We start from the raw sequence: 26,500 nt of genomic DNA, 5'->3' as shown, positions 1-26,500 counted from the left end.
GACTCTGAGAGGGAAGGTGGGGGCATCATTTTCTCTCTTACAGGAACCCAAGAATTATTTAATAAACAAGATCCTTTATTCATTAAACTCATGACACGAATGTCTTAAAAACACACTCTATGCCAGGCACTATTATAGGCACAAGGTGCCTGGGTGGTGCAAGCTGTTTGTGCTACTAACCTAAAGGTTGGCAGTTGAAACTCATTCAGTGGTGCAGTGGAAGACAGGCCTGGTGTCCTGCTTCCATAAAGATTGCAGCCAAGAAAATCCTATGGGGCAGTTCTGTTAAATGTGGAGTTGTCATGAGTCAGAATTGTCTCAATGGCAACAGATTTTTTGTCATTGTTGTTTATTATAGGCTCTGGGGATACTTAGTTTAACAAAACAAAGATTCCCACCCAGATGTTGGAGTATGTTTTGTTTGGCACTCTGATTTAAAAAATCTGACTGCCTTTAGGTCGCTCTCCAGCTCAAGCCACAGACTCCATTCACACATTTGTATGAAGTGCCTGGCCTCTGTAGGCACCTGAGTTTTCAATCCTTGTCTTCAACCAGTGTTTTTCACTCCGGCATCACTCCCTGAGTTTCTGGTCAGGTGGTCTGTGGTGGAGCCTCAGCGTTTACATTTCTAACAGGTTTCCAGTATATCGGTTTCCTGTGGCCGCTGTAACAAAGTACCACAAACTAGGTGGCTTAAAACAACAGAAATTTATCCTTTCACAGTTCTGCAGGTACAAGTCCAAAATCAGTATCACTGGGTGGAAATCAAGATGCCAGCAGGCCCACTCTCCCCACCTGTTCCCCCTCAATCCCCACCTAGTAGTTGGGGCATGGGGACCAGAAATCCCTTGAAAGCAAAAGGTAGAGGGTGTGGCCCACAGCAGTACCAGTCACAAGATAGTGCCTGTAGACCAGAGAACCATACATTTTTATGGTTCTCAGAGTTGTTATTTTTAGCAAGTTTTCCATACTTAAATATTAGGAGATGTGACATTAAAATCATGTCTTTGACTGGACAATGGGTAGGAGAGAGATGCTGATGAAGAGTGAGCTACTTGTATCAGGTGGACACTTAAGACTGTGTTGGCATCTCCTGTCTGGAGGGGAGATAGGAGGGTAGAGAGGGTTAGAAACTGGCAAAATTGTCACGAAAGGAGAGACCGGAAGGACTGACTCATTAGGGGGAGAGTGAGTGGGAGTGTAGAGTAAGGTGTATATAAGCTTATATGTGACGGACTGACTTGATTTGTAGACGTTCACTTAAAGTTCAATAAAAATTATTAAAAAAAAAAACTAAATATGAAAAAAACATGAGATCTTTTTGAAGCTGCCACCAAGGCTTCTCCGACTGCTCCGCAATATCCCTCTCCCCCCCACCTCACAGCCCGCCAAACCGTGGTTTCTGAGGCTTGGTTTGAATTTGGCGCAGAGATCCCGTGCGTGTGCAAACCAAGGTCTTGGCACATGCACAGGACCTGAAGAGCTGTGGCCCTGAACTTGACCCTGGAACTGAACTTTGCCAGAGAGGAAGATGTTCCTGGCATACAGCTGCATCAGAGCCCATTTGGATAGCAAAGGGTCCCTTCCTTTGCTACAGGACTCAGCGCCTGAATCTCCAAACATGGACATGGGAGGGATGGGGTGTCGGATTTTGGGTGTCAATTCTGCCCCCTGGGGACTGGAATGCATAAAAGCTCCAAGCTCCCCTGGGGCAGGGAGCACGTGGTCTTTTGGCTGCTAGGCCCCACGTTGCCCCTTGTTTGTGCAAACAATAAATTTCCACTTTCTGTTTCCCTTGCAAAAAAAAAAAAAAAAAATCATGTCTTTGAGCTTCTCTTGAAAAACAAAAAGATCTGGTAGGCCCTTTATTGTTGTTTTTGTTTTTGCTGTTGATTTGTGACTTCGGAGATCCTATAGTTACAGAATAGAACTGCTCCATGGGGTTTCCTAGGCTGTAACTTGTGGAGCTGCTGGATAGGTTTTGAACCGTCAACTTTTTGGTTAGCAGCAAGCACAAACTGCACCACCAGGGTCCTTCTGGTAGGCCCTTTAGGTATGGTGGCTCCTCTTCCCTTTCACCTCATCCTCCAGGCTTCCCACTGGCCCCTCAGGCAGCTGAGTTTGCATCCTATTGAGGGGATTCTTTGCAGCTGGGGTGCTTTCCCCTCTTCACTCCAAATCTGCCTTTTTTACCTGAATGGCTGAATGGGCCAGTTACCACGGCCAAGTGTTCTGTTCTTCCCTCCTTTAGGGTCCTACCAGGAGGAGACCTGATTTTCAGATGGCCTGGGCACCAGCCCTGACCCAGAACTCCAGAAGGAAGCTGTCAGTGGGAGGGGAGGTTCTGGGTGAGGGCCCAGGGTGGAGGCACGGCTGACCCCCGAGGGGTAGTAGTCATAAGTGTGCATGTGCATGTGTACGTGTGTGAGTGCACGTGTGTGCACACACCTCCTCAACCCCACTCCTAGGATTCTCTGCGTTTTCTTGGGAAGAGGGTCCCCAGCTTTCATCAACATTTCAAGGGCAACTGTGGCCCTCAACTTTTTAAGAGTTACCTGGAAAAAGATGTCAGAGCGAAGTCATCCACCTGCTGGGCACATGGGTGGAGGAATGATAACCAGGTTGCTGTCTTCAGACGCCTGGCTTGAACACAGGTGGCAGGGTTAGCATGCCAGGCTTCAGTGAAACAGCTAAATGTGGTCAGTCTGGCTCTGAAATGTCAGAATTCCTTGGCGATGCTGAAGTGACCCCAATTCCTGGGATGCTGGCTTTTTGTGACTATTATAATTAAAAAAGAACAACAACAACAAAAAACTATTCACAATTCAACAAGATGTAGGAATAAATAAGTAAGCCAGGAACACTTGTGACCTTATGAGAAGCAAACTATAAAACTTTATTGATGGATACAAAAGCTTGAATAAATGCAAGGACAATATGATATTCCTGGATGCTAAGGTTAAATGTAACAATGTGAATTCTTCCTAATTCATTATAAGTTCGATGCAGTAATTACCAAAACCCCAAAAGGCTGTTTTTTTAATTCATAAATACACATTGTCATCTGTATAAAGAATAACAAGACATTATACAGGTATATTGTTTCACATATCTATAAAAATACACATACATACATACACTTTTTTAAAGTGATGGGAGACTCATTAAATATGAGGCCGTAAGAATGAAAAATACCATGGTTGATGAAAGGAGTCGTGTAAGGTGTAAGATTGGGTGGGACAAACAGGATATGCTACTGCACACATGGAAAGATGACAGCTACAGAAAACTGTCTAAAAACATCTTAAAACAGGTAATACCTTCACAGGAGTAAAAGGAAGAAAAGACACAGAAGTGCCACGGAAACTCCCTCTTTTTCCCACCCTGACTGCTAGAGCCACTCTCGAGAGGCGACCATTTCTATAATCTATAAATCTGGTAATTATGTTTAAATCCTAACAAACCAAAATGTGTGTTTTTCTTTGCTTTCGGAGCAGAGTGCAAGGGAAAATCTCCTTTTCTATAGAGATTGTCTTTAACAATTAAGTATTAGTTTAAAATGAAAACTAAACAGTAATCCTTCAGAAATACATACTTTCAAAAAGGAAAATGAGTTCATTCAAATCAATGAAAAAAAGCACAAGAGCACAATAGTTAAACAGGCAAAGACCTAGATTGTACACAAAGTTTAAATGATTGTAGGACAAAAATTCATTAGTAAGAAAAGAGTCACTTTTTTGGCCTATAAAATAGACAGAGTATATCCTTGGTTTCTCTTAAGCGATAAATATGAAATGCAGGCAAAATTGTTAAGAAGGAATGCTTATTTATACCAGGGGTGGCAGAGGGATTTCTTTGCACACATGAATTCTGCTCAGCTTGTCTGTCTGCAGTGCTGTGTTGAGAAAGACTCTGAGGTTCAGTAGAGCCAGAGGGCGCCCCAACTGGTTAGCAGCGCCTGCCACTGATGTAGGGGGTGGGGGGCTTGCCACCCGTTTCATGCCCCTGGCCTATCCTTTGCTGGTGGCTGCAAATGGCACAGCCCCTCCAGAAACCAATCTGGCAGTATCTTTCGAGAGCCATAGAGACCTTCATCACATCTCGACTCATCCTATCACTATTTGGAAATCTAGCCTAAGAAAACAACTGTAAATAGAATGCTTAATGCTATGCTAACCAAACCTTTACACCATTACAGTCATTAAAAATTTGTCATTAGAAAATAAGTGAGAAAAAGAAAACTTAGAATTTATCATACGTATACAGGAAAAAAACACCTTACACACAGAAAAGATTGTTCATAGAAAGAATACTGATATGATAAAATGTGGTTGTGTTTTGACACGGAACTGTGGTTGACAATTCTGTAGTTTATTAATTGTTCCTATTAAAACTTTTAAATATAAAAATTAGAAAACTGTATACAAAGCTTTCTGTATTAGAAGCCACTGGTTACTGAGTGTCTAATAGGTGCTAGTCACTATGAGGCTCTTTTATAGAGACAAGCTCTAGGCCTTTTAACAGTCCTTCCAGGGGCAGGCCCTGCTAGCTCCATTTTTCTAAGAAAACGAGGTTCTATCGGCTTCTAAGGAGAAGGCTGAGATTTGATCTCAGGACAGCCTGGCTACAAAGCCCACAGACCCCCTTCTTCTCTGCCAAGGGGCACTTCTACCTGGGAACATAAACTACGTTCCTGGGCTCGTACTAGTTGAGAGTCTAGGACTAAAATGAAGTTTATGATCCTTCTTTAATATGCTTAGTATCACTTGTCTATTGACCAAAATATTCCTAATAAAACTGCTATGTTAAACATGCTAAAATTAGGGTTCTAACAGACTATTTCGATTCATTGGCAGTGCTTCCCAGGCCTGACTTCAGTTCTGCTATTTCCCAAGATGGGTCCATAGCGTAAATTCTTCAAGGAGAAAGGGGGCTAGGGTAAAGTTGAGTGGTTTAGTCGTCCCCTAGAGAAAAAAACAGCACAACTTTTAGATCCTCCTGGGTCAGGCTAAGGTTGTTTCCAAAGCCTGCAAGACACACAGACCTTTTGGCTCAGAAATCCTACTGCTGAGAACTTCCCCTTAGGACACAAGACCTAATGTAAAGACATTATTGCAAAACAATAAGGAAAATGCTAAGACCCAAGAGATAAACGGAGGAAACAGAACTATAGCAACAAAAAGTCAACCAAACCTGTTGCCGAACGAGATGCCAACTCATTGCTACTCTAGAGGACAGGGTAGGTAGAACTGCCCTGTACGGTTTTCAAGGCTGTATTATGGAAGCAGACTGCCACATCTTTCTCCCTTGGAGTGGCTGGTGCTTTGAACCACCGATCTCTCCTGTAGGAGCTGAGCATTTTAACCACTGTGCCACCAGGGCTCTTTTGATGCCACCCAGGGATCCAAAATTATCTTATGGGTTGTGTTGTTATTAGGTACTGTCAAGTCGATCTGAGTCATGGCGGCCCCACGTGACAGAGTAGAGCTGCTGCATAGGGTTTTCTTAGCTGTAATATTTACAGAAGCAGACTGCCAGGTCTTTCTCCCATGGAGTGCCTGGTGGATTTGAACCACCAAACTTTTGGTTAGCAGCCAGGTGCTTAACCAGTGTGCTACCAGGTCTCCTTAGCAAAATGTATAAAAGAGATGAATTAAAAGCAACCCACGTTTTCAATCCTAGAGGGCCAGTGAAATAAATTAGGACATATCTAGGCAATGGAGAACTAGACAGTCCTGAGAACTAGACAGTCCTAAGAACAAGAGAACTGAGAGGTGTATTTGTGGATATGGGCATGTGCTCATGATACATTAGAATACAAATTATAGCCTTCAAAACAGTATTTCCATTTTATTAAAAAAATACCTATTTTTAAAAAAATTGAATAGATCTATGCATAGGAAAAAGGTCTGGACAATGCCATACTAAATTTTTAGCACCAAGTATGTCTGCGAGGGGGTGATACAAATATTCAAAGGAAAAAAAATGTGTTTTCTTCAAGAAAGATGTATTACTTGCACAATCATAAAAAGCTTTAAAATATGGGTGTTTCAAAATTTAAAAGATAAATTAATAAACCTGAATATAAGAGCAGTAGGTCCCTGGATGGCACAGTTTGTGCTCATCCACTAACCAAAAGTTTGGCAGTTTGAACCCACCCAGCGACTCTGCGCAAGGCCTGGTGATCTGCTCCCATAAAAATTACAGCCTAAAAAACTCTATGGAGTAGTTCTACTATGACACACACAGACGGGGTTGCTGTGAACCGGAATCGACTCGAAAGCAGAGGGTTTGTTTTTTTTTTAACAACAGCAGTGCCGAAACTGTCAGATATTTTTAGGAGCTGAGTGGGAAAAGCAGAGAACACGATCTACGTTATCTTCAAAAGCCCAGCAGGAAAGCACCCAGAAAGGCAGCAGGTAAAAAGCCAAAGTAATAGACTGAGGCACCCACAGTCATGGTTAGCTTAAGGAAGAGCCCTGGACAGAAGCGTCTGCAGTTCTGCTTGTGAAACATGGAGCCAGCAGCGTGTGCATAGTCCATCTATTTCAAATAGTCTGTGGCTGACTGCCAGGGTTAAGTGTCCATGTTGTCACCACTGCCATTTGTGCCAGGAAAGAAGTTTCAGAACAAAAGTAGACAGTCTAGTCTGGGTGCCTTAAAGTCAATTTTTGACTCATAGTGACCCCATGTGACAGAGTAGAACTGCTCCATAGGGTTTTCCAGGCTGTAATCTTTACAGCAGCAGATCACCAGGTCTTTCTCCTGCACTGCTGCTGGGTGGTTTGAACTGCCAACCTCTCATTTAGCAGCCGAACCCTTAAATTTGCACCACCAGGGCTCCTCTGGCTTTCTCCAAGGCTCCTCAAGACTCCTCAGACTCTGACCAGGATCCTCAGCACAGCCCAGACCCAGATCCCTCAAGAAGTATCCTGTTAAACTTGCTGCCATTAAGCCTATTCCGATTCATAGTGACCTTATAGGATAGAGTAGAACTGCCCCATAGGGTTTCCGAGGCTGTATTCTTCATGGAAGCAGACCGCCACATTTTTCTCCTACAGGGCAGTTGGTGGGGTCAAACTGTCAACCTTTTGGTTAGCAGCCGAGCGCTTAACCATTGTACCACCAGGGCTCCTCCAAGAAGTATCCACCATTCCTCAAATCAGGTGTCTGAGGACCAGGCTTGGGTGGCAGAGGGGAGCTATGTAGAGAAAAGTCTAGGAAAAGAAATGAAGAAGGAATGAAAGCAGGCAGCCCAGAAAGAATATCCAGCAATTAGGAAAACATGGAAACAACATGTTCTGGGCATGTGATGGGCACCCATGACTCTGAAGTCAATAACGGTTTAAACGACTGGGCCTCTGGAAAAACCAGACACAGTTCGCCCTGGTGGGATAAGATGTGCAGCATACAGAGCCACCCAGATGTATTCATGCTGAAGAAGTTGAAGCTGAATCTGATGAAGCCTCCAGAGTCTGGAGTTAACGTCCATTTAGAGGAAACCCAGGGGAGAGACGAACAAGTGTAACACCACATGGAAGCAGACAGACACATTTAAAATGTGGAATGTTCTACAGGACAACTGACTCAATTTCTTGCAGTATTACTTACATAATCACACGTCGAAAAAATGAGTATTTCTAAATTAAAAATAAAGAAGTCAAACCTGAATGTAAGAGTAGTGCCAAAAATGTTAGATATATTAGGAACTGGGTGGGGGAACGAGAGAAGCATATCTCTATGTTGTCCTTGTGGTCATACAAGGCATTAAAAAAAAATAAAGAAACAAAAAAAGTGAGAAGGGACTGCTTTAGATTGAGAGACTCAAGAGATCAAACAGCCAAAAGCCATCTGTGGACCCTGTTTGGATCTGAATTCAAAAAAGCCAAATGTCAGGATTACAGCCTTGGAAACCCTATGGGGCAGTTCTACTCTGTCCTACAGGGACACTATGTTGGGACTTGACCTTAACAGTATTGGAAGGCTTGGTGGAAGGCCTTCTCACATTCCAAGCACTCACAGGGTCCCTCTCTGGTATGAAGCCGGAGATGCTGAGGAAAGTATGTTCTCTGGCAGGAGGTTTTTCAACACTAACTGCAGGTGGCGGGTCCCTCCTGAGAATGGAGTTGGTAGTGCTGAGTCAGGTATGAGGGCCGGCTGAAGCATCGCCCGCACAGCTGGCACTGGAAGGGCCTCTCCTGGGCGTGAATGCGGTAGTGCTGGATGAGGTGGGAGCTCCGCCCAAAGGCCTTGCCACAGTCACAACACTGGCAGGCTCTCTCCCCAACGTAGCTGTGCTTTCGCAGGTAGCGGATTGAGTACATCTTGGTGCGGGGCAGCCCTGGGGGAAGGGCTTTTGCTGCTTTGTGAGCTTGGAGGTGTTCAAAGAGGTGCACATCCTTGATAAAAGCTCTGCCACACCTGAGACACTCGTAGTAGTCCTCCTGGCTGTGGGTTCCCTTGGGTCCGCAGGGGTGGGCAAGCTGCCTGCCTTTGCTACATCCAGGGGACTTCTCCCCAGAATGGGTCCTCCGGTGTCTGGTGGCGAGATGCGGCGTGAGGTGGAAGGCTTCTCCACATGGCTCACCTTCAAAGGGTTTCTTCCCAGCATGGCTGTGCTTGTGCCTCTCAGGGTCTCTCTGGGTACGAAAGATTCCTTCCTCAAATCCACATTTGTCGGGCCTGTCCTTTGGGAGGAAAGGCGCCTCGTGTGCTGGCCGGGGGCTGATGCAGATGCCTGGAGCGGCACCTTCTTGGGAAGCCTCTCCTGGAGGAACCTCAGGTTGCTGAGTAAGATCTGAGCCTGAACTGTGGCTTCTCTCCTGAGTGAGGGGCTGGGGTTCGCTGGGTGCCATGGGACTCAGAGGCTGCTCCCCGCTGTCTTGCTGCGATTCTGACTGCCCGTCAGAGGACTCTCCTGCAGGGTCACTCACTGCTGACTCCTCTGCTCCTGCCCCCAGGGGCAGTTTATCCGCTGGCTGGCTGTGCTCTGCGCTAGGCTCCTTGGTTTCGGGGCTCATCTCCCAATCTAAAAGAAATTTAAAAGTTCCTCTACTTTTTTTTTTTTTATTATTCAGAGAGACACACCATTATAGCAGGAGTAGTGAGGGGCTGGGGGAAGCCCATTATAGTAGAAACTGAAGAAAAAGTTCAAAGATAGCAGAACAGAGCTTACCCAGGTTAGACAGGATGGGGTCCTTGGGTGGTGCAAACAGTTAACAGGTTTAGCTGCTAATTGAAAGGTTGGGGGTTCGAGTCCACCCAGAGGCACCTTGGAAGAAATGCCTGGCAATCTACTTCCAAAAAATCAGCCACTGAAAACCCTATGGAGTACAGCTCTACTCTCACACACATGGGGTCGCCATGAGTTGGGGTCGACTGGACAGCAACTAACTGGTATTAAGGAGAGAATGGGAAAGTCATGGAAAGGATATAAGCAAGGAAGGGGAGGTGGCAGATGCAGAAAAGAGACCCTCCAGGAGGGCTGACTGTTGACAAAGATGCCAGGGAACACAGAGAGGAGAATTAGGAGGAAACCAGACAAAGAGCTAGGACTGGGGCTTGTTGGCATTTTCCAAACCATGCTTGGTAGATCACCGTTGTTGTTGTGTGCCATCAAGTTGATTCTGACTCATAGCGACCTCATGTGACTACAGGGTTTCCTAGGCTGTAATCTTTACAGGGGCAGATCGCCAGGCCTTTCTTCCTTAGAGCCACTGGGTGGGTTTGAACCACCAACCTTTCGGTTAGCAGTAGTGTGCTTAATTGTTGTGTCACCTGAGCTCCTTGTCACTTGGTCACTCACTGAATTCTGTTTAGGCATCCACTTCTTCACCACACAGGAGAAGATGAATCTATCCCTGGCTCCCAGGCAGAGAACAAGGGGGGAAACAGGTCAATTAGCACTAGACTATCCTATGGACACAGCACCTGATTCAGGGATGGGATGTGACCCAATGTGGAATGATGGAAAATAAGAGTTGCAAGGGCTTCTGGAAAGATGCATCCTTGCTCTTGAGTGAGCTTCTACGATGTACCTGCTCTTTCTCACTCTCACTCACTCTCTTTTTGGACAGGAACAAGACAGCACACACATCATCTAGGATTTGTTGGCAAAGTTGAAGGCAGAGTGGAAAGAGAATATGGAACTAGGCCCTTAAGGACATCACTGGACCCCTAACTTCAACCACCCCGAAGACCCACTGAACAGTATTGTATGATATTTACAGTATTGTACAGTACTGTTGTAAGCTAATAGCCCCTCGATGGCTTAAGCCAGTTTGGGCGTGGGTTTTCTGTTACTGCAACTGAAGGACAATGGCTATCCTGGCTGACACACATAGAGGACAATTCAAGGAATGGGATGATGTATGAGGAACAGTGAACATCATCAGATTGTAGCCATGTGGTTTGAAGAAGGTGAAGTCTAGAAGGTTCTTATCCCCGAGCCATCAGGATGCTGGTGGGAATCTCTGAGAACATTTTAGAGCAGCATGTGTAGGTGTGCGTGTTGGCAGAGGTCATGGGATGGAAATCAGATTGCAGGGGTTCAGACAGGAATGGGAAGTGGAGTTGGCGTGAGGGAAAACAGGAGGCAGCTGGAAGAGAAGTGGTATCGCGCCACTTGTCTTTGCTTGTCTCAGTTAAAGAGGAAAGGGCTATGGATGTCTCGCTGTGAGAGGAAAGTCATGAATGAATGGAGGAGCTACAATACCAGAGAAAGGGGACACTGGCCAGGGCAAGGCCGCCCTGGAGCTGGGCAGGAGAGGTGCTCTTGCTGCAGTAAGACACAAGCTTTGGAAAGGAGATGGAAGGAAGTACTTAGGAGAGCAATCACGTGAGCACCTGAGGCGAAGGCCCCTTTCAGCCTTCTTCCTGACCTGGGCAGGTTCTGAGGAACGCTCCCAGACCAACAGCTCCTGGGGCCTCTCACGACTCACCTTGAAATACCACTGCATCACCGTCTTCCTCCATCCCACTTGACTCCTCTTCCTCTAGCTGTGAGATAAGGTCCGGCTTGGAGAACTGAGACCCTGAGGGAGAAGGAAGACTCGTAACAAGTGACACCCAATCCTGGGTTCTCAAGACTTTGGGATAATATGGAAGATGTAAACTCCCTCATACGGGAGTAAAATGAAGCCTGTTTCTGAGCCCACAAAGCAGTGGCTCCCAAAGATTTGCCCCCTAGGGCACATTGGGTCATGCTTGGAGACATTCTTGATTGTCACTAGTCGGGTGGGGGTGCGGGGGTGCTACTGGCATCTTGCGGGTGGAGACCAATGATGCTGCTAAACAGCCTACTGCACACAGTAGGGCCCCCACCACAAAGAACTATCCAGCCCCTGGGTCAACAGTACCAGGTTGAAAGAATCCTGCTATTGCGTAAAAAGGGAAAAGGGGCTTGAGGGTAGTTTGAGCACGAAGAATCTGATGTTGCTGCTGCTCAGAAAATGGACTGGGTGAGGGTTCTTTTTCCATCAGTGGTAACTTCCACTCCTCCTTTCACTTAAAATGTTCCCCCTGCCACCGCTACCTTAGTTCACTGTTTCCCAAACTTCAATCATTTGAAACCACCTTACCATTTACTTGTTTAGTGTCTGTCTCTCCCCACTAGAACATAACATCCATGAGAACAGGAATTCTCATCTATTTTGTGGCCCCAACACCTACACCAGTACCTGGCGCATTTTGAGTTCACTGACAAACTAAGGAATGGCCCTCCCATTTTGGCCTTATCTGTGTGTTGTTTATGTATTATTTATTTAATGTTTTTCTCTAGATCACCTCTCTGGTTTTTTTTCTATTGTGCTTTAGGTGAAGGTTCACAGAACAAATTAGTTTCTTGTTAAACAATTAATACACACATACTGTTTTGTGACATTTGTTGCCACCCCCAGGACACGTCGACACTCTTCCCTTCCCGACCTTGGGTTCCCCGTTACCAACTTTCCTGCCCCCTCCTGCCTGCTCATCCTTGTCCCTGGGCTGGTGTGCCCATTTAGTCTCATTTTGTTTTATGGGCCTATCTGCTCTTTGGCTGAAGGGTGAGCCTCAGTACTGAGCTAAAAGGCTCTCAGGGGCCATACTCTTGGGGTTTCTCCAGTCTCTGTCAGACCAGTAAGTCTGATCTTTTTTTTTTTGTGTGTGTGTGTGTGTGAGTTAGAATTTTGTTCTACATTTTTCTCCGGCTCTGTCCGTGACCCTCTATTGTGATCCCAGTCAGAGCAGTCAGTGGTGGCAGCCAGGTACCATCTAGCTGTGCTGGACTCAGTCTGCCAGAGGCTGCAGTACTTGTAGATCATCTCTCTTTCTTAACTTAAATACAGTTATTTTAGGTGCAAGCTTTATAGCAACCCTATAAATGGAAACCACTGCCACATGCAAATTTTTTGTATTTGCTGAAGGTAATATGATAATAGAGACAACAGAGACCATGCTATTTGGTGCTAGCTAGCTTTTGTTACCCAACTACAGCTCAGGGCCTGCAGTCTGCTCCCTCTTTGCTAAGAAGGGAAGATAAGCAAGATGCAGAAATAAGCTGGCACCAGCCTGAGACTCTCTACTCGATATAATCAGAAGATCTGTAAGAAAATTAGGAGTCTTTGTCTCAATAATTGTGGGAGGATTATTTCATGCTGTGTGTCACCTAATGTAATCTTCCATATAACCCACTGTACTCATTCCGTTTGAGTGGTGCAAATGGTTTGCACTAAGCTGCTAACCAAAAGGTTGGTGGTTTGAACCCACCCAGCTGCACAGCAGAAGAAAGGCCTGGCAATCTGCTCCCATAAAGATTATAGCCAAGAAAACCCTGTGGGACAGTTCTGTAACACATGGAGTTGCTGAGACTCAGGATCAACTCAATGGCAATGGATTAATGAGTTACTCATTGCACACTCGGGAAGACAGTGTCCTGGCTGATACGCAGGATCTCTATTAACCCAAAACCTTCAGTGTTACAAGAAGCCAAGAACTCACAGGAGAGAAAATCTCAGGTAATGCAGCTTCAGGTGGAAAAGAGAAAACTGATTTGTCCCCTCTCTCCTGATTCTGTTCCCTCTAATTTAAGTCATAAAGTGTGGTAACCGAGAGAAGAGTATAATATATGCTGGAATAGAACTCCCTCTGACCTATAAAAGTTGTGGTTAAAATTATGCACACTTACCCTTGAAAATAGGGCCCTGGTGGTGCAGTGGTTAAAACAACCAACTGCTAGACAAAAGGTTAGTGGTTCAAAATTACCAGCAGCTCCACGGGAGAAAGATGTGGCAGTCTGCTTCTGTAGAGGTCTACAGCCTTGGAAACCCTATGGGGTCACTATGAGTCAGAATCGACTTGACAGCAGTGGGTTTGTGTTTTGGTTTTGAGTTACCCTTGAAGAGAGGTCCCTGGGTGGCACACAGTTTGTGCTCAGCTGCTAACCGAAAGGTTGGCAATTCAATCTCACCCAGCAGTGCTGCAGAAGACAGGCCTGGTGATCTGCTCCCTAAAGGTCACATCCAAGAAAACCCTGTGGGGTAATTTTACTCGGTCACGTGGGGTTGCTATGAGTTGGAATCGATTTCACGGCATCCAACAACAATCACAACCCTTGAGAACAGTTCCCTGGGTGGTGTAAGCAATTTGCTCTCAACTTTTAACCCAAGGGTTGGGTGTTTGAGCCCACCCAGCCGTACTGTGGAAGAAAGGCCTGGTGATCTGCTTCCATAATTATCACAGCCAAGAAAACCCTAGGGAGCTCATGGAGTCACCACGGGTCAGAATCAACTCGATGGCAACAGGTTACCCTTGAGGTGAGGCACTTCCATTTCCCCATGGAGGTCTCTGACATCACAAGGATAAGTACACCAAGTTCCTGCCAGCTGGTGTGTTTTTATTTTAGTTCTTACACCTCAGGAGACTTCAGACTCCCAGAAAGGCCACTGAAAGGAGGATCCTGGCACTGATAACAGAAACAGTGAGCTGTGGGAAGAAGTAACCAGTCCTGCCTCCAAGTGTGAAGAGAGATAGCCAGTCTTGACTCCTAAGCCTCAGGGCCAGTAGAAGCTTTTGGAGCTCCTGGGATTTTCAGGCTTCCTTCATTCACTTAACAAACACTATTGCAAGCCTACCGTCGCACCAGTTATGGTGCTGGTGAAGAATACTGAATATACAACGGACTGCCAAAAGAACAAACAAATCTGTCTTGGAAGATGTACAAACAGCATGCTCCTTAGGATCAAGGATGGCGAGATTACACCTCACACACTTTGGACATGTTATCAGGAGGGATTACTCCCTGGAAAAGGACATCATGCTTGGTAAAGTAGAAGGTCAGTGAAAAAGATGAAGACCCTCAATGAGATGGGTTGACACAGTGGCTGTAATGATGGGCTCAAGCATAACAATGATTGTGAGGATGGAGCAGGACCGGGCAGTGTTTTGTTCCATTGTACACAGGGTCGCTATGAGTGGGAACCAACTAGATGGCGCCTAACAAAAACAACTGTTGTTCCAAGACCCGATGAAGCAGAGCCCCCATGGACAGCAGAGCGTCATTTAAGGGAGCTGACTTTTGAGTTGGACCCGCCAGGTTCAAATCCCAGCTCTGCCACTTTGTAGCTGTGAAGCTTTACACAAGTAATATAACTTTTCCATGCCTCAGTTTCCTCATCTGTAAAATGGCTGAAATAATAATAATACCCTTCATTGGACTAGTGTAAGGATTGTTTGTTGTTGTTGGGTGCCATTGAGTCAGTTCTGACTCATGGTATCCCCATGTGACACAAGAGAACTGCCCCATTGGGTTTTCTAGGCTGTAATCTTTATGAGACCAGATCATAAATAAGGTCTTTCTCCCATGGAGCAGCTGGTGAGTTCAAACTGCCAACCTTTAGTTTAGCAGCTGAGTGCTTAACTATTGGACCCCCAGGGCTCCGTGGTGTAAGGAGTTAAAACACGTAAAGCACTTAGATCAGTGCCTGTCACATACTAAGCACTCAAGAAATGCTATTTTATGACAACAGTGATTCTGACGAGGTCCTTTAATATTAAACCACTGCCTCGGAGCTGGGCTGAGACACACTGACGTGGCGAACCACAGTTACTAATGGAAGTACAGAAGAGAGTTGAGAATCCCAGCTCCAGTGGGCAGAAACTGAGGCGCACAGAGGGCTCTCTTACCTAGAGAGACCAGGTTCCAGTAATTCTCCAGTATCACTTCCCGATAGAGTTTCCTCTGATCAGCACTAAGGTAGCTTAATTCCTCTGGGCTGAAGTCCACAACCACATCCTTGAAGGTCACCAACTCCTATAAGACCGAAAATGCTCTTAAATGTCCACAGGTTATCACAGGGGGGGTTAGAAGGGGCCCACAGAAGAGTAGGCTCAATGCAAAGCAGGGATTCAGACAGGCAGAGAGCCTTCAGGTGCTCTCGGTCCCGGAGACATAGCAAGGTACCTTTCCTTATAATCTGTGGGAAGTGGGAACATTTTTGAGACTAGGTGGTGCAAGTGCTTTGTGCTCAACTGTTAACCTAAAGGTTAGTGATTTGAACCCACCAGCCACTCTGTGGAAGAAAGGCCTGCTGATCTGCTTTCAGAAAGATCAAAGCCAAGAAAGCTCTATGGAGCAGTTCTGCTCTGACACACATAGCGTTGCCATCATGAGTTGGAATCGACTTGACAACAACTAACTACAACAAAGTTCCAGAGGCTAAATACTGCAGGTTTGATTTGGGGGAAAAGATTTTTTTAAGTCACTTTATAAAGAAAGCAAGCAATAATGCACACAATTAAAAACTGAGCCCTCAGCCTCAGGAATCAGGGGGAGTTGAGTTTAAATTCTGACTTTGGTTTTTATGAGCTTTGGGAGTTTGAGTAGGTTAAGCCTCGGTGTCTCATTTGAGAAACACAAAGTGCTGACAAACATGAAGAGACATTCAATCCTATTAATCAATAGGGAAACGCAAATCGAAATGACAAAGTGCCATTTTATACCCACTCAATAGACAAAAAATTAAGAAATCTGACAATACCAAGTGTTACACAGAATGTGGATCCACAGGATCGCTAATAAAATGCTAAAGGAATGTAAGTCGGGAAACGACTTTGGACCATAAATCCTATTCCTCAGTGTATTTACTCATGTGTCTTAAGAGATACATACAGGTATGTTCATAGCAGCGCTGTTTATAACATCCAAAACCTGGAAATAGCCCAAACATCCATTTATAGCAACAGAGACAGATATGATATAGTCATACAATAGAATAATACTCTAGCAATATGAATTAATTAACTACAGTTGCCGTCATGCTGGAAGCTATGCCACCGGTATTTCAAATACCTGCAGGGTCACCCATGGTGGACAGGTTTCAGTGGAGCTTCCAGATTAAGACAGATGAGGAAGAAGGAGCTGGCACTCTACTTCTGAAAAACACTGACCAGTGAAAACGTTATTAATGGCAGCAGAACACTGTCCGATATAGTGCCGGAAGATGAGCCCCTCAGGTTGGAAGGCAACCAAACTACGACTGAGGAAGAGCTGCCTCCTCAAAATAGAGTCGACCTTAATGACATGGATGGAGTAAGGCTTTTGGGACCTTTATTTGCTGATGTGACACTACTCAAAATGAGAAGAAACAGTTGCAAACATCCCTTAATAATTAGAACATGGAATGTATGAAGTACGAATCTAGGAAAATTGGAAGTCACCAAAAATGAAATGCATAAAGACTGATACCCTAGGCATTAGTGAGCTGAAATGAACTAGTGTTAGCCGTTTTGAATTGGACAATCACATGGCCTACTTCATCAGAAATGACAAATTGAAGAGGAGTGGCATCACATTCGTCATCAAAAAGAACATTTCAAGATCTATCCTGAAGTACAATGCTGTCAGTGATAGGATAATATCGATATGCCTACCAGGAAGACCAGTTAATATGACTATTATTCTAAAGTAGAGGGTCAGCGAAAAAGAGGAAGACCCTCAACGAGATAGACTGACACAGTGGCTACAACAATGGGCTCGAACACAGTAACAATTGTGAGGATGGCTCAGGACCAGGTAGTGTTTCGTCTGTTGTACACAGGGTGGCTGGCTATGAGTTGGAACTGACTTGATGACACCTAACAACAACACACAAAGAAAGACCTGGTGAACTACTTGCATAAGCATTACAGCCTAGAAAACCATGCGGGGCGGTTCTGCTCTGTTAAATGCAGTTGTCATGAGCTGGAATCAAATCAATGGCATACAACAACAATATAACCTTTCTGCCTCCGCCCTCTGATATATAAAAGGGGGATAATGAAAGTGAAAACCACATGAAGATTGTTTTGAATAAGCCAATAGTGGAGATAAAATAGAACACTAAAAAACAAATAAAGAAAGAACACTCAACTAATGTAAAAGATAGGAAAAGAGGAAAAATGTTAAATGATATGGAGAAAAATTAAGCACGGGAGGAGGCTACAAAGAGTCAGAAGAAACTTTTAGATAAGGTAGGCAGGGAAAGAGCCTCAGTTGGATGATATTTATAAAAACAATTAAAGGAAATGGGGACATGAAGGTCCATAAACCAGGAAGGTAAGGTCCCATATGTGAGAACCAAGTCAGAGGAAAGCCTGCCTCACCTGGGTTCCAGCGGATGGTAGATTGTCAAAGATTGCTTCTTCTGTGCTGTCCTCCTGTTCTGCAAGGACAGAGTCCTGAGCAGGGAGAACTAGGAGGGACAAAGGAATAACCTTAGACTTGAAATCCTGTCTGCTAACACCCATGGCCCCCACCCAACCCATCCTGCCAAGGGACGTGGCGGTCCTGGACTTCCCATGATGTGAGAAAGATGTTAGCACTTCTCAACTCACTATGTGAAGTCCCAAAAGAAAGCCCTGGTCATTTCCCAGCTCTGAGCCCTTTAATGGCTCCCACTGCCTTCCAAATAAAGTGGAAGTTCCCTCTATACCAGTGGTTCCCAGCCTCACTGACCCACTAGAGTCACCAAGGAACCCCAGTTCCCTCAACTGTAAAATGGGAATAATACCTATATCTCAAAGGGCTCTGAAACATTACGTATGTAAAGCACACACTTCTTGTTGTTGTTAAGTGCCGTCGAGTCAGTTTTGAACTCACTGTGCCCCCGAGTGACAGAGTAGAACTGCCTCATAGGGTCTTCTAGGCTGTAATCTTCACAGGAGCAGATTACCAGGTCTTTCTCCCGCAGAGCCTCTGGGTGGGTTCAAACTGACAGTCTTTCGGTTAGCAGCCGAGTGCTTAACTGTTGCACCACCAGGGCTTCTAAAGTACACAGTAGACATTACGGGAAAAAAAAAAAAAAAACACACAGCTCTTATTACTGAGCACTTCCTATGTCTTTTCCACCTCTGATCTAGAAGACAACCACCACCTTCCCTCCCAGAAACTGAAACCTTGAAGTCCTTCCTTTCCTGTAGTCTCTTTCCAAGCACACTTTTCATTAATCTGCTGTTTCTTTCTCATTCCTGGGAAACTCTCTTTCCCCCTGAATCCCAGCTCCACCCGGTGCCTTTAGCCAAGTTTTCAAACCTCTCTGGGACAATACTCCCCGTGTCCACCTGTGGCAGTATAACACCGCGATTTGAGAACACAGACGCTGAAGCCAGCAGCCTATGTCTGAATTCTGACTCTGCTGATCACTAAATGCAGGACAAAATGTAGGGCGGTGGGCAAGTTACTCAACCTTTTTGTGCCTCCATTTCCTCATGGATAAAAGGAGGATAACAGCTATTTCGCAAAGCCATTAAGTAAACACATTAGTATGGATAAGACACTTTGAAGAGTACATTTTAAGTGCTCTCAACATGTTTGCAACTAGCATTTTTAAAATTCTTTGAAGGAATGCATGTGCACAGAACTGGATTAATCATAACCCTTAGTTTGTGATATGCTATCAGCATTGAGACATGCCAGGCCCTCATATTTATTCTGAATGTATTTGTTTGTATATTTTAAATATAATTAATGCCTGTGAATTCACTACCCAACCCAAGAACTAGAACATCCCCAATAACCCATGTGCTTCTTACCTGTCCATGCCCCAGCCTTCTCTCCAGAGATAAGTGTAGCCTACGATCTTGGATTTGTACTTAGTGTTCTCTTGCCTTCTATGTGTGTGGTGTGTTTCACTGTTAGGTGACATGGAGTCGATTCTGACTCATAGCAACCCCATATGACAGAGTAGAACTGCCCCATAGGGTTTTCAAGGCTGTAATCTTTATGCGAGCAGATCACCAGGTCTTTTTCCTACATTACTGCTGGGTGGGCTCAAACTGCTGACCTTCAGGTTAGCAACTGACTGCTTAACCACTGCGCCATCAGGGCTTTGTGTGCTTTGTTTATGGTCAGTATTATTATCATTCAAAGACCCATGAGGATTCAGTGGCTTCCTTCTCTCATTCTTGAAATGCCCTTCTGAGTTCCAGTCTAAGAACCTGAGTTTCCAAAAGAATGGTCCAATTCTGGCAAAAGGTGAACTTCCAGCACTCCAATCTCCTATATTTTATGCCCTGTTTTCTTTTTTTGTTGATGTTCCTGGGTGGCACAAACTGTTTGCGATTGACTACTAAAGGTTGGCAGTTTGAACCCACATAACAGTCTTGCAATCTGCTTCTGTAAAGATTACAGCCCAAAAAAACCCTATGGGGTTCTACTCTGTAACACATAGGATCTGCATGAGCTGAAATCAACTCGATGGCAACCACTTGGAATTGTCAAACATTTAACCACTCATTCAACAAACCATTCTTGTTCCTGAGTGGAAATTTCTTCCCTCGCACATGCAATTGGGTAGATAAGACTGGATTATAAAGTCCATTTTTTCATTCATTCATTCAACAAGTTTTTACTCGGTTCCTAATACACACCAAGCACACAGAAGATGTCCAACAAACAGAAGTAAGCAGTTGCTTTCTCCCTCTCACCTTTCTCCTCACAGGCTTGGATCAAGTTTGCCACGAGGGTCCCTGCCTCATGGCTGTTCTTGGGCTGTTTCCACCTCACCCACGTCTGGACTGCCTTGGGCAGGGCACTCAGGAACTGCTCCAGCACCAGCTGCTCCAGCATCTGCTCCTTGGTGTGAGTCTCTGGCTGCAGCCATTGTCGGCACAGCGCCTGGATTTGGCTTACAGCTTGGTGAGGCCCAGTCACTGCTAGGTACTGAAAATGACTCAACTTTTGAAGAACCCCTGGGTTTCTATTGGGGGTGGTTTCTTGGCTCTCCTCCTTTGGGTCATGTAGACCAAAGATCTGGGTATTTCTGAAGACATCCAAAACCTCTGTCTTGTACAACATCTTTATGGCTTGGCTATTCAAAGGCAAAGTGCTCCAGAATATGCTGTGTGGAAGGGAGTGGGCAGAGCTGTATCAGATGAAGAAAGGATAAAGAGTCCTTGGGACCTGCAGAATTACACAGAAAGACTCACAAACTGCCTGCACAGTAAGGGTTGAACAGTGGGGTGGAGGCGATTTGAATCAAAGGGAGTTAGCTTGTTTTATACAAATGCCTCAATACACAGTCACAGAGATTTGCACATACACCGACACAAATGCCACCTCAGTCTCATTCTCAGTTCTGGAAAGCCCACAGGTACAGGCTATACATAAGTATTTCAGAAACAGCACTGAAAGGAAAAGAGACTTGAACTCCAAACCACAAGGAACTGAACCAATTTCACGAACCACAGAAGAAAGCATTTTCCCTTTAAAAAATAACTGAGTTAAAACAACTGTGTATCCACAACTCGAAGAATGTAATCACTGTCACTGAATTGCATATGTAGAAAGTGTTGAACTGGTGTATGTTTTGCTGTGTATATTCTCAAGAGCAGCAAAATTAAAAAAAAACGAAAACTATAGAGTTCTACTCTGCACACATGAGGTCACCATGAGTCGGAATCAACTCAAAGGAATCTCACAACAACAATTAACTGTATAAATGGCTCAATTATGCTTTCACAGTCTTACAGAGAAAAAATGTATTGCATAAATCCAATTATATTATTTTTGATAGAATACATATGGCATATTTAGAATTCTAACAATTATCATTCAAAGAATAAAAATAAGTTAAAAAAAAAAACATGTATCACACAAAATGAAGAAAGGTACTTACAACATACATATCCTACAAAGAATAGAATATACAAAGAACTCCTATAAATCAATAAGAAAAAGGCAGGCAAAAAGGGCAAAAGAATAGGTATTGCACAAAAGAGGATAACTACATGGCCAATAAACATATAAATGGGTTTCAACTTCAGACTTCATTAGTCATCAGAGATATATGAATTAAAACCATAGAAATATCATTACACACCTTCCAGGGTGGCCAAAATGAAAGTCAGACAATACCAAGTGTGGTGAGGACAGAGCCAGAGTGGAATGGTATATTCATATCCTGGAACTCTACACAAAAATGGGAATATGCACGTATTTCACTGTGGAGTGAAAGAACCCAGGCTCAAAAAAAAAAGTCCATATTATATGACTCCATTGATATGTTGTTGTTGTTAGGTGCCATCGAGTCAGTTCCAACTCATAGCGTTCCAACAGTTCCAACAACAGAACAACACGTTCCGGTCTTGTGCCATCCTGACAATCATTTCTATGTTTGGGCCCACTGTTGCAGCCACTGTGTCGATCCATCTCGTCCATTGATATAAAAGTCAAAAACAGGCGAGAAGAATCTAAGGTGTTAGAAGCAGAATAATGGTTACTGTTGGGGGCAGGGAGGGAATAGTAGTAACTGGGACCGGGGATGAGGGATTTCTGAGAAGCTGGTAATGTCCTGTTTCTTACTCTGGGGCTCATGACATGGATACAGTACATTCACTTTGTGAAAACCGAGGTATTCACTTATTATTTGTGCCCTTTTCTATATGTATCATATATTTTACTACAATGTTTACTTAAGCTTATGTGCTAGAAAAAATAGGGAGTGACTGATAAAGAATACAGGGGTTTCTAGGATCATTAAATACTTAACTATATTTTCTTATTGTTTTATCTATTTAAATAGTTAATTTTAATTCTTTAGCTGGAATCTCATCTAGGGTAGGGTATGATCAGAGTTAAATTTTTTTTTTCTAAAAGCTCACCACCAAAGAAACCAAACCCATTGCCATCGAGTCAGCTCCGACTCATAGTGACCCTACAGGACAGAGTAGAACTGCAGGAGCGCCTTAACCACTTAACCACTATGCCACCAGGGTTTCCAAAAGCTCCCCAGCCACCATCATTAAGTTCACTGTCGCCTCCTCCTTGCAGTGTGTGATGCCCCATTCTACTGAATTTCTAGGTCTGCAGCCTCCAGGGCAGGGTCCTGAGGAAGAAGCTGTGGAGGTGACCAAAATCCTGCCAGCCTGCCTGCCTGGACTAGCAGGACCAGGGAGGCACAAGCCTTCTTCCTGGCCCAACAACAACGAAATAAATAAATAAATAAAGGTTGGGTTAAAAAAAAGTAGAGAAGCAAAAACAAAAAAAAAAAAACAAGATGCCAAGCACTACTGGGACAGGTGACTGATTAAAACCTGGATAATAAGGGATGTAGGATTAAGATACAGAGGAGACCTAAAAAGGAAAAATTTAAGGGAAGCCATGGTAAGCGTTCACTGAAAAGAGGGGAGAGGAGGGATGCTGAGGTATCCCCTGAGGAGGGAGAGCCACAAGCTCCCATATAGCACTTGTGGCCTGGTGGGCCTTGACTGCTCAGGGTCCTATTTCCCCTCTTTGGACCAGGAGGAAGGGACCCTGGTGGTGCAGTGGTTAAGTGCTCAGCTGCTAACCAGATAGTCAGCGGTTCAAACTCACCAGCTACTTCGTGAGAGAAAGATGTGGCAGTCTGCTTCCATAAAGATTTATAGCCTTGGAAACCCTTATGCAGCAGTTCTACTCTGTCACACGCGATCACTATGAGTCAGTATCAACTTGACAGAACCCAATAACATTACCATTAAACCATCTGGGTGGGAGGCTTTCTAGTGTCAACTAATTAATTGGTTAATGACTTTTTTCAGTTTTTATTTATCTACTGCTTATCTATACCATAAATCTATACCATAGACAGCCAGAAAAACGAACAAATCGGGTTTGGAAGAAGTACAGCCAGAATGCCCCTTAGAAGGGAGGATGGTGAGACTTCGTCTCACATACTTTGGACATGTTATCAGGAGGAACCAGTCCCTGGAGAAGGACATCATGCTTGGTAAAGTAGAGGGTCAGTGGAAAAGACGACCCTCAACGAGATGGATTGACACTGTAGCTGCAACAACAGGCTGAAGCATAGCACCGATTGCAAGGATGGGGTAGGATCGGGCAGTGTTTCTTCTGTTGTACATAGGGTAACTATGAGTTGGAACCAACTCAACGACACCTAACAACAACTTCTTGAATCCACTTTGTCTGTTCCACCAAGAATCATCCATTTGCTTAGAACTGAAATATACTGACATGATTGAACATTCTTACTGAAAAGAAAATAGACTTGAACCCCAAATCACAAGGAACTGAACTAATTTCACGAACCTCAGAAGAAAGCATTGTCCTTTCAACTATATATCTACAACTCAAAGAATGTAATCAACGTCATTCTTCAAGAGTTAAATCATTCACGCATTCAAGAATTAAACCTCTTAAGTATGTTATTTTATCCTTTCTAATCAATGATGTTGCTTTATTCCTAATTTGTCTTTTGTGCTGTTTTTTTTTTCTTATTGCTACCTTCTCCTGACCCCATCCCAAGAACCAGTGGCAAGTTCCAATGCTAGTATTTTTCGTTTTCTCATGTATTCATTTACCTTTATTATTTTCTTTCTCCTAATTTCTTTATGGTTCGATCAGTTTGTTTTTTTGTTTGTTTGGGGGACTTTGGGGACCTCCTGAAATGAATGCATAGTTCATTTACTTTCATTCTTTCTTAACTATTGAAAGCTATGGGGGATGCCACCACTCTCATTTTTATTATCTTCTTAGTAATTCATAACTGCACTTCTGACTACTCATTTGACCAAAGTTACTTTAAAATAACCACTTGTTTTCCCTGTGCTGCTGGAATGATTAAATAAGGCAGGGAGCCGAAAACCACAAGATCGTCATCCTAGAGATCAATTTTTTTCTCCACAATTAGGAAAAACGCTTTATACCAAAACAAAAACAGATATATTATGTAATTTAAAGCAAAATTTTTATGACTTTCTAAAACAGAAGACAGCCAGTAAATTTTCTGGAAGGAGAAAGGTGGTGTTTACACTTTATACCCAAACAGTCCCTTCCATCTTCCCCAGGGATTCGCACAGGAAACGGCAGCGGGGGGGGGGGGGGGGGGGGGCATGTTAAAAAGTAGTCACAAAAGTAGCTAAAGTGTTAAATATTTTTGTAAAAGTTGAGAGTCCCTAAAAACGTACGGGTGGTGGCCAACTCCTTGATTTCAGAGCGGGGAAGAGGTTCCAGAGAAGTAGACTGAGGCTATGCCAGGAGAAGGCGGTAGAGACCAAGAGCTCCTGGGTGGGCAGAGCCTGCGGTGGGAGGAAGGACTGAGTGAGCACATGAGAGAGCTGCCGAGGGAAGAGAGGGGCGCAAGGCGGGACGGAGTACTGGAGTGGAGCAGTCGGACCTGGGGGAGGGCCGGGGCCATGTGGGGAGGGAAGGGAGGAATGGAGAGGGCACAGGTGGGTCCTGGGAAGAGGGGGCGGAGCCTTGAGAGGAGGGTCAGGCAAGGGGCAGAGGTCGGGTCCTTGAGAGAAGCGTCAGGGAAAGAAAAGAGGGGAGGGGCGCGGGGTGGAGGGTTAGGGAATGACAGGGGGTTGGGTCCTTGAGAGGAGAGTCAAGGAAAGGACAGAGGGGTGGGGTTTTTAAAGGAAAGTCTGGGAAGGGACAGAGGGGTGGGGCCTTGAGAGGAGGGTCAGGGAAGGGACGGAGGGGCGGGGTCTTGAGAGAAGGGTCAGGGAAGGAACAAAGGGGCGGGGCCTGGAGTGGAGGGTCAGGGAAGAGATAGAGGGATGGGGCCTTGAGAGGAGGGTCTGGGAAGGGACAGAGGTGCGGGGCCTTGAGAGGGTCAGGAAAGGGAGAGAGGGATGGTGCCTTGAAAGTAGGGTCAGGGAAGCGATAGAGGAGTGGGACCTGGAGTGGAGGGTTAGGGAAGGGACAGAGGGACGGTGCCTTGAAAGGAGCGTCAGGGAAGGGACAGAGGGGTGGGGACTTGAGAGGAGGGTCAGGTAAGGGACAGAGTGGGGGCAGAGCAGACATGTAGGGTTTTAAAGGCGAGGGAATGCGTTGGTGGTAGGACAGGGAGGCTGAGAATGGGGTCTCTGGGCACGAGAGGCAGAGAGGGTGGCAGGGTTAAGAAAGGGTGCCCTGTCCCCTCAGCTCCAAATTCGCATCAGGCGCTGTCACCTCAGACCTGGCGCCCGACCTGTCCCTAGTCGCCCCCCTGCACCACTCGGTGGTCTCCACAGGCCAGCTACTGTGTTCTGTTCATCTGACTCATGACCGCTCGCTCTGTCATCTTTGAACAAGAAGGCATCCACTCCGGACACGAATGCGCCACTGAGGCGCAGGCCCGGTGGTCTCTGTCTCAGATCCCCAGGGCGCTGACGGCCCTCAAGGGTGGCGCCCCTGATGCCCCTTCCCCTCCGCGCCTGAGGAGGGTACTTGTGCTCAGCCCCTCCCCCTCACGCCTCTGTTTTGAGATCGTTTTGAGGGCTGCTCCATGCCCTTCCCGACCCTGATGGCCAAGTACCCCGCCCCAGACACGCCTCGCCCTGGACCGCCTTTCGCGAGCTCACCTCGCCGCCTGCCTCTCTCTCATGACTGAGTCGTTCGTCCTGAGACTTCACACCCAAACCTCTTCGCGCATGCTCACTGGAGGGTCTGCGCGTGCGCTGTGCTGTGCCCTCGCTTGACAGAGCAATCCCGCAGACTTCGCACCCCAGCACCAAAGTGCATGCTGGCATACGCATGCGCTGTGCGCAACTGGGAGCCCGAGCTGACCGGACTATCCCGGCAGCTTCTACTGGGGGGCGCGCGAGGGCGAGGCTGGGACAGGAGGGAGTGGGGCAGGAAGGAGTGGGGCAGGAAGAACTGGGGGTTCCTGTGGCCTTTCTCCTTAAGATATTAACTTTTGAAGAGTTAATACCCAGTTAGACTCCCACTATCAATGTGTGAGTATATCAGGAGTGCCTCAGTGTTGTGTGCCATCTATCTAGTCAATCAGTTCGGACTCAGAGTGATCCTGTGTGACAGAGTAGAACTGCCCCATAGGATTTTCAAAGCTGTGACTTTTACGAAGCAGATCACCAGTCCTGGGTGGGTTCCAGCCACCAACCCTTTTGGCTCGTAGTTGAGCACGCAACTGTTTGAGCCACCCAGGGACTCCCCACAAAGGATCGTTTTCCTTGTGTGCCATTAAGTTGATTCTGACTCATAACGGCCCTATATGACAGAATAGAACTGCCCCTTAGGGTTTCCTAGACTGTTGAGAGCAGA

The 26,500-nt window shown here is 45.4% G+C and overlaps 1 protein-coding gene across 2 annotated transcripts; it reads right to left on the bottom strand.

Moving 5' to 3' along the window:
* Positions 1-3,665: 3,665 nt before the first annotated feature.
* On the bottom strand, positions 3,666-25,852 carry ZIM2 (zinc finger imprinted 2). Of its 2 annotated transcripts, XM_049899869.1 has the most exons (7): positions 25,801-25,832; positions 21,336-21,705; positions 19,942-20,416; positions 17,620-17,708; positions 15,163-15,289; positions 10,941-11,033; positions 3,666-9,028 (listed from the first exon to the last, which is right to left on the bottom strand). In XM_049899869.1, the coding sequence occupies exons 3-7, from the start codon at positions 20,309-20,311 to the stop codon at positions 8,091-8,093; spliced, it is 1,617 nt and encodes a 538-aa protein (XP_049755826.1). In that variant the 5' UTR covers positions 20,312-20,416; positions 21,336-21,705; positions 25,801-25,832; the 3' UTR covers positions 3,666-8,090. The 2 variants fall into 2 exon arrangements, with proteins under 2 accessions (XP_049755826.1, XP_049755827.1); XM_049899870.1 differs by lacking the exon at positions 21,336-21,705 and having other exon boundaries at positions 25,801-25,852.
* Positions 25,853-26,500: the final 648 nt, after the last annotated feature.

The sequence above is a fragment of the Elephas maximus genome, chromosome 11 (assembly GCF_024166365.1).
Source record: "Elephas maximus indicus isolate mEleMax1 chromosome 11, mEleMax1 primary haplotype, whole genome shotgun sequence".
Lineage (NCBI taxonomy): Eukaryota > Metazoa > Chordata > Mammalia > Proboscidea > Elephantidae > Elephas > Elephas maximus.
This window is presented reverse-complemented; position numbering and strand designations above follow the sequence as displayed.

Coding starts and splice junctions, on each gene's coding strand:
- ZIM2 (XM_049899870.1), bottom strand. CDS start 20,311: ATGTTGTACAAGACAGAGGTTTTGGATGTCTTCAGAAATACCCAGATC. Junction 17,709..19,941: donor CCAAGCCTGTGAGGAGAAAG/GTGAGAGGGAGA, acceptor TGTCCCTCCTAG/TTCTCCCTGCTCAGGACTCT. Junction 11,034..15,162: donor CTGGAACCTGGTCTCTCTAG/GTAAGAGAGCCC, acceptor CTTCTCCCTCAG/GGTCTCAGTTCTCCAAGCCG.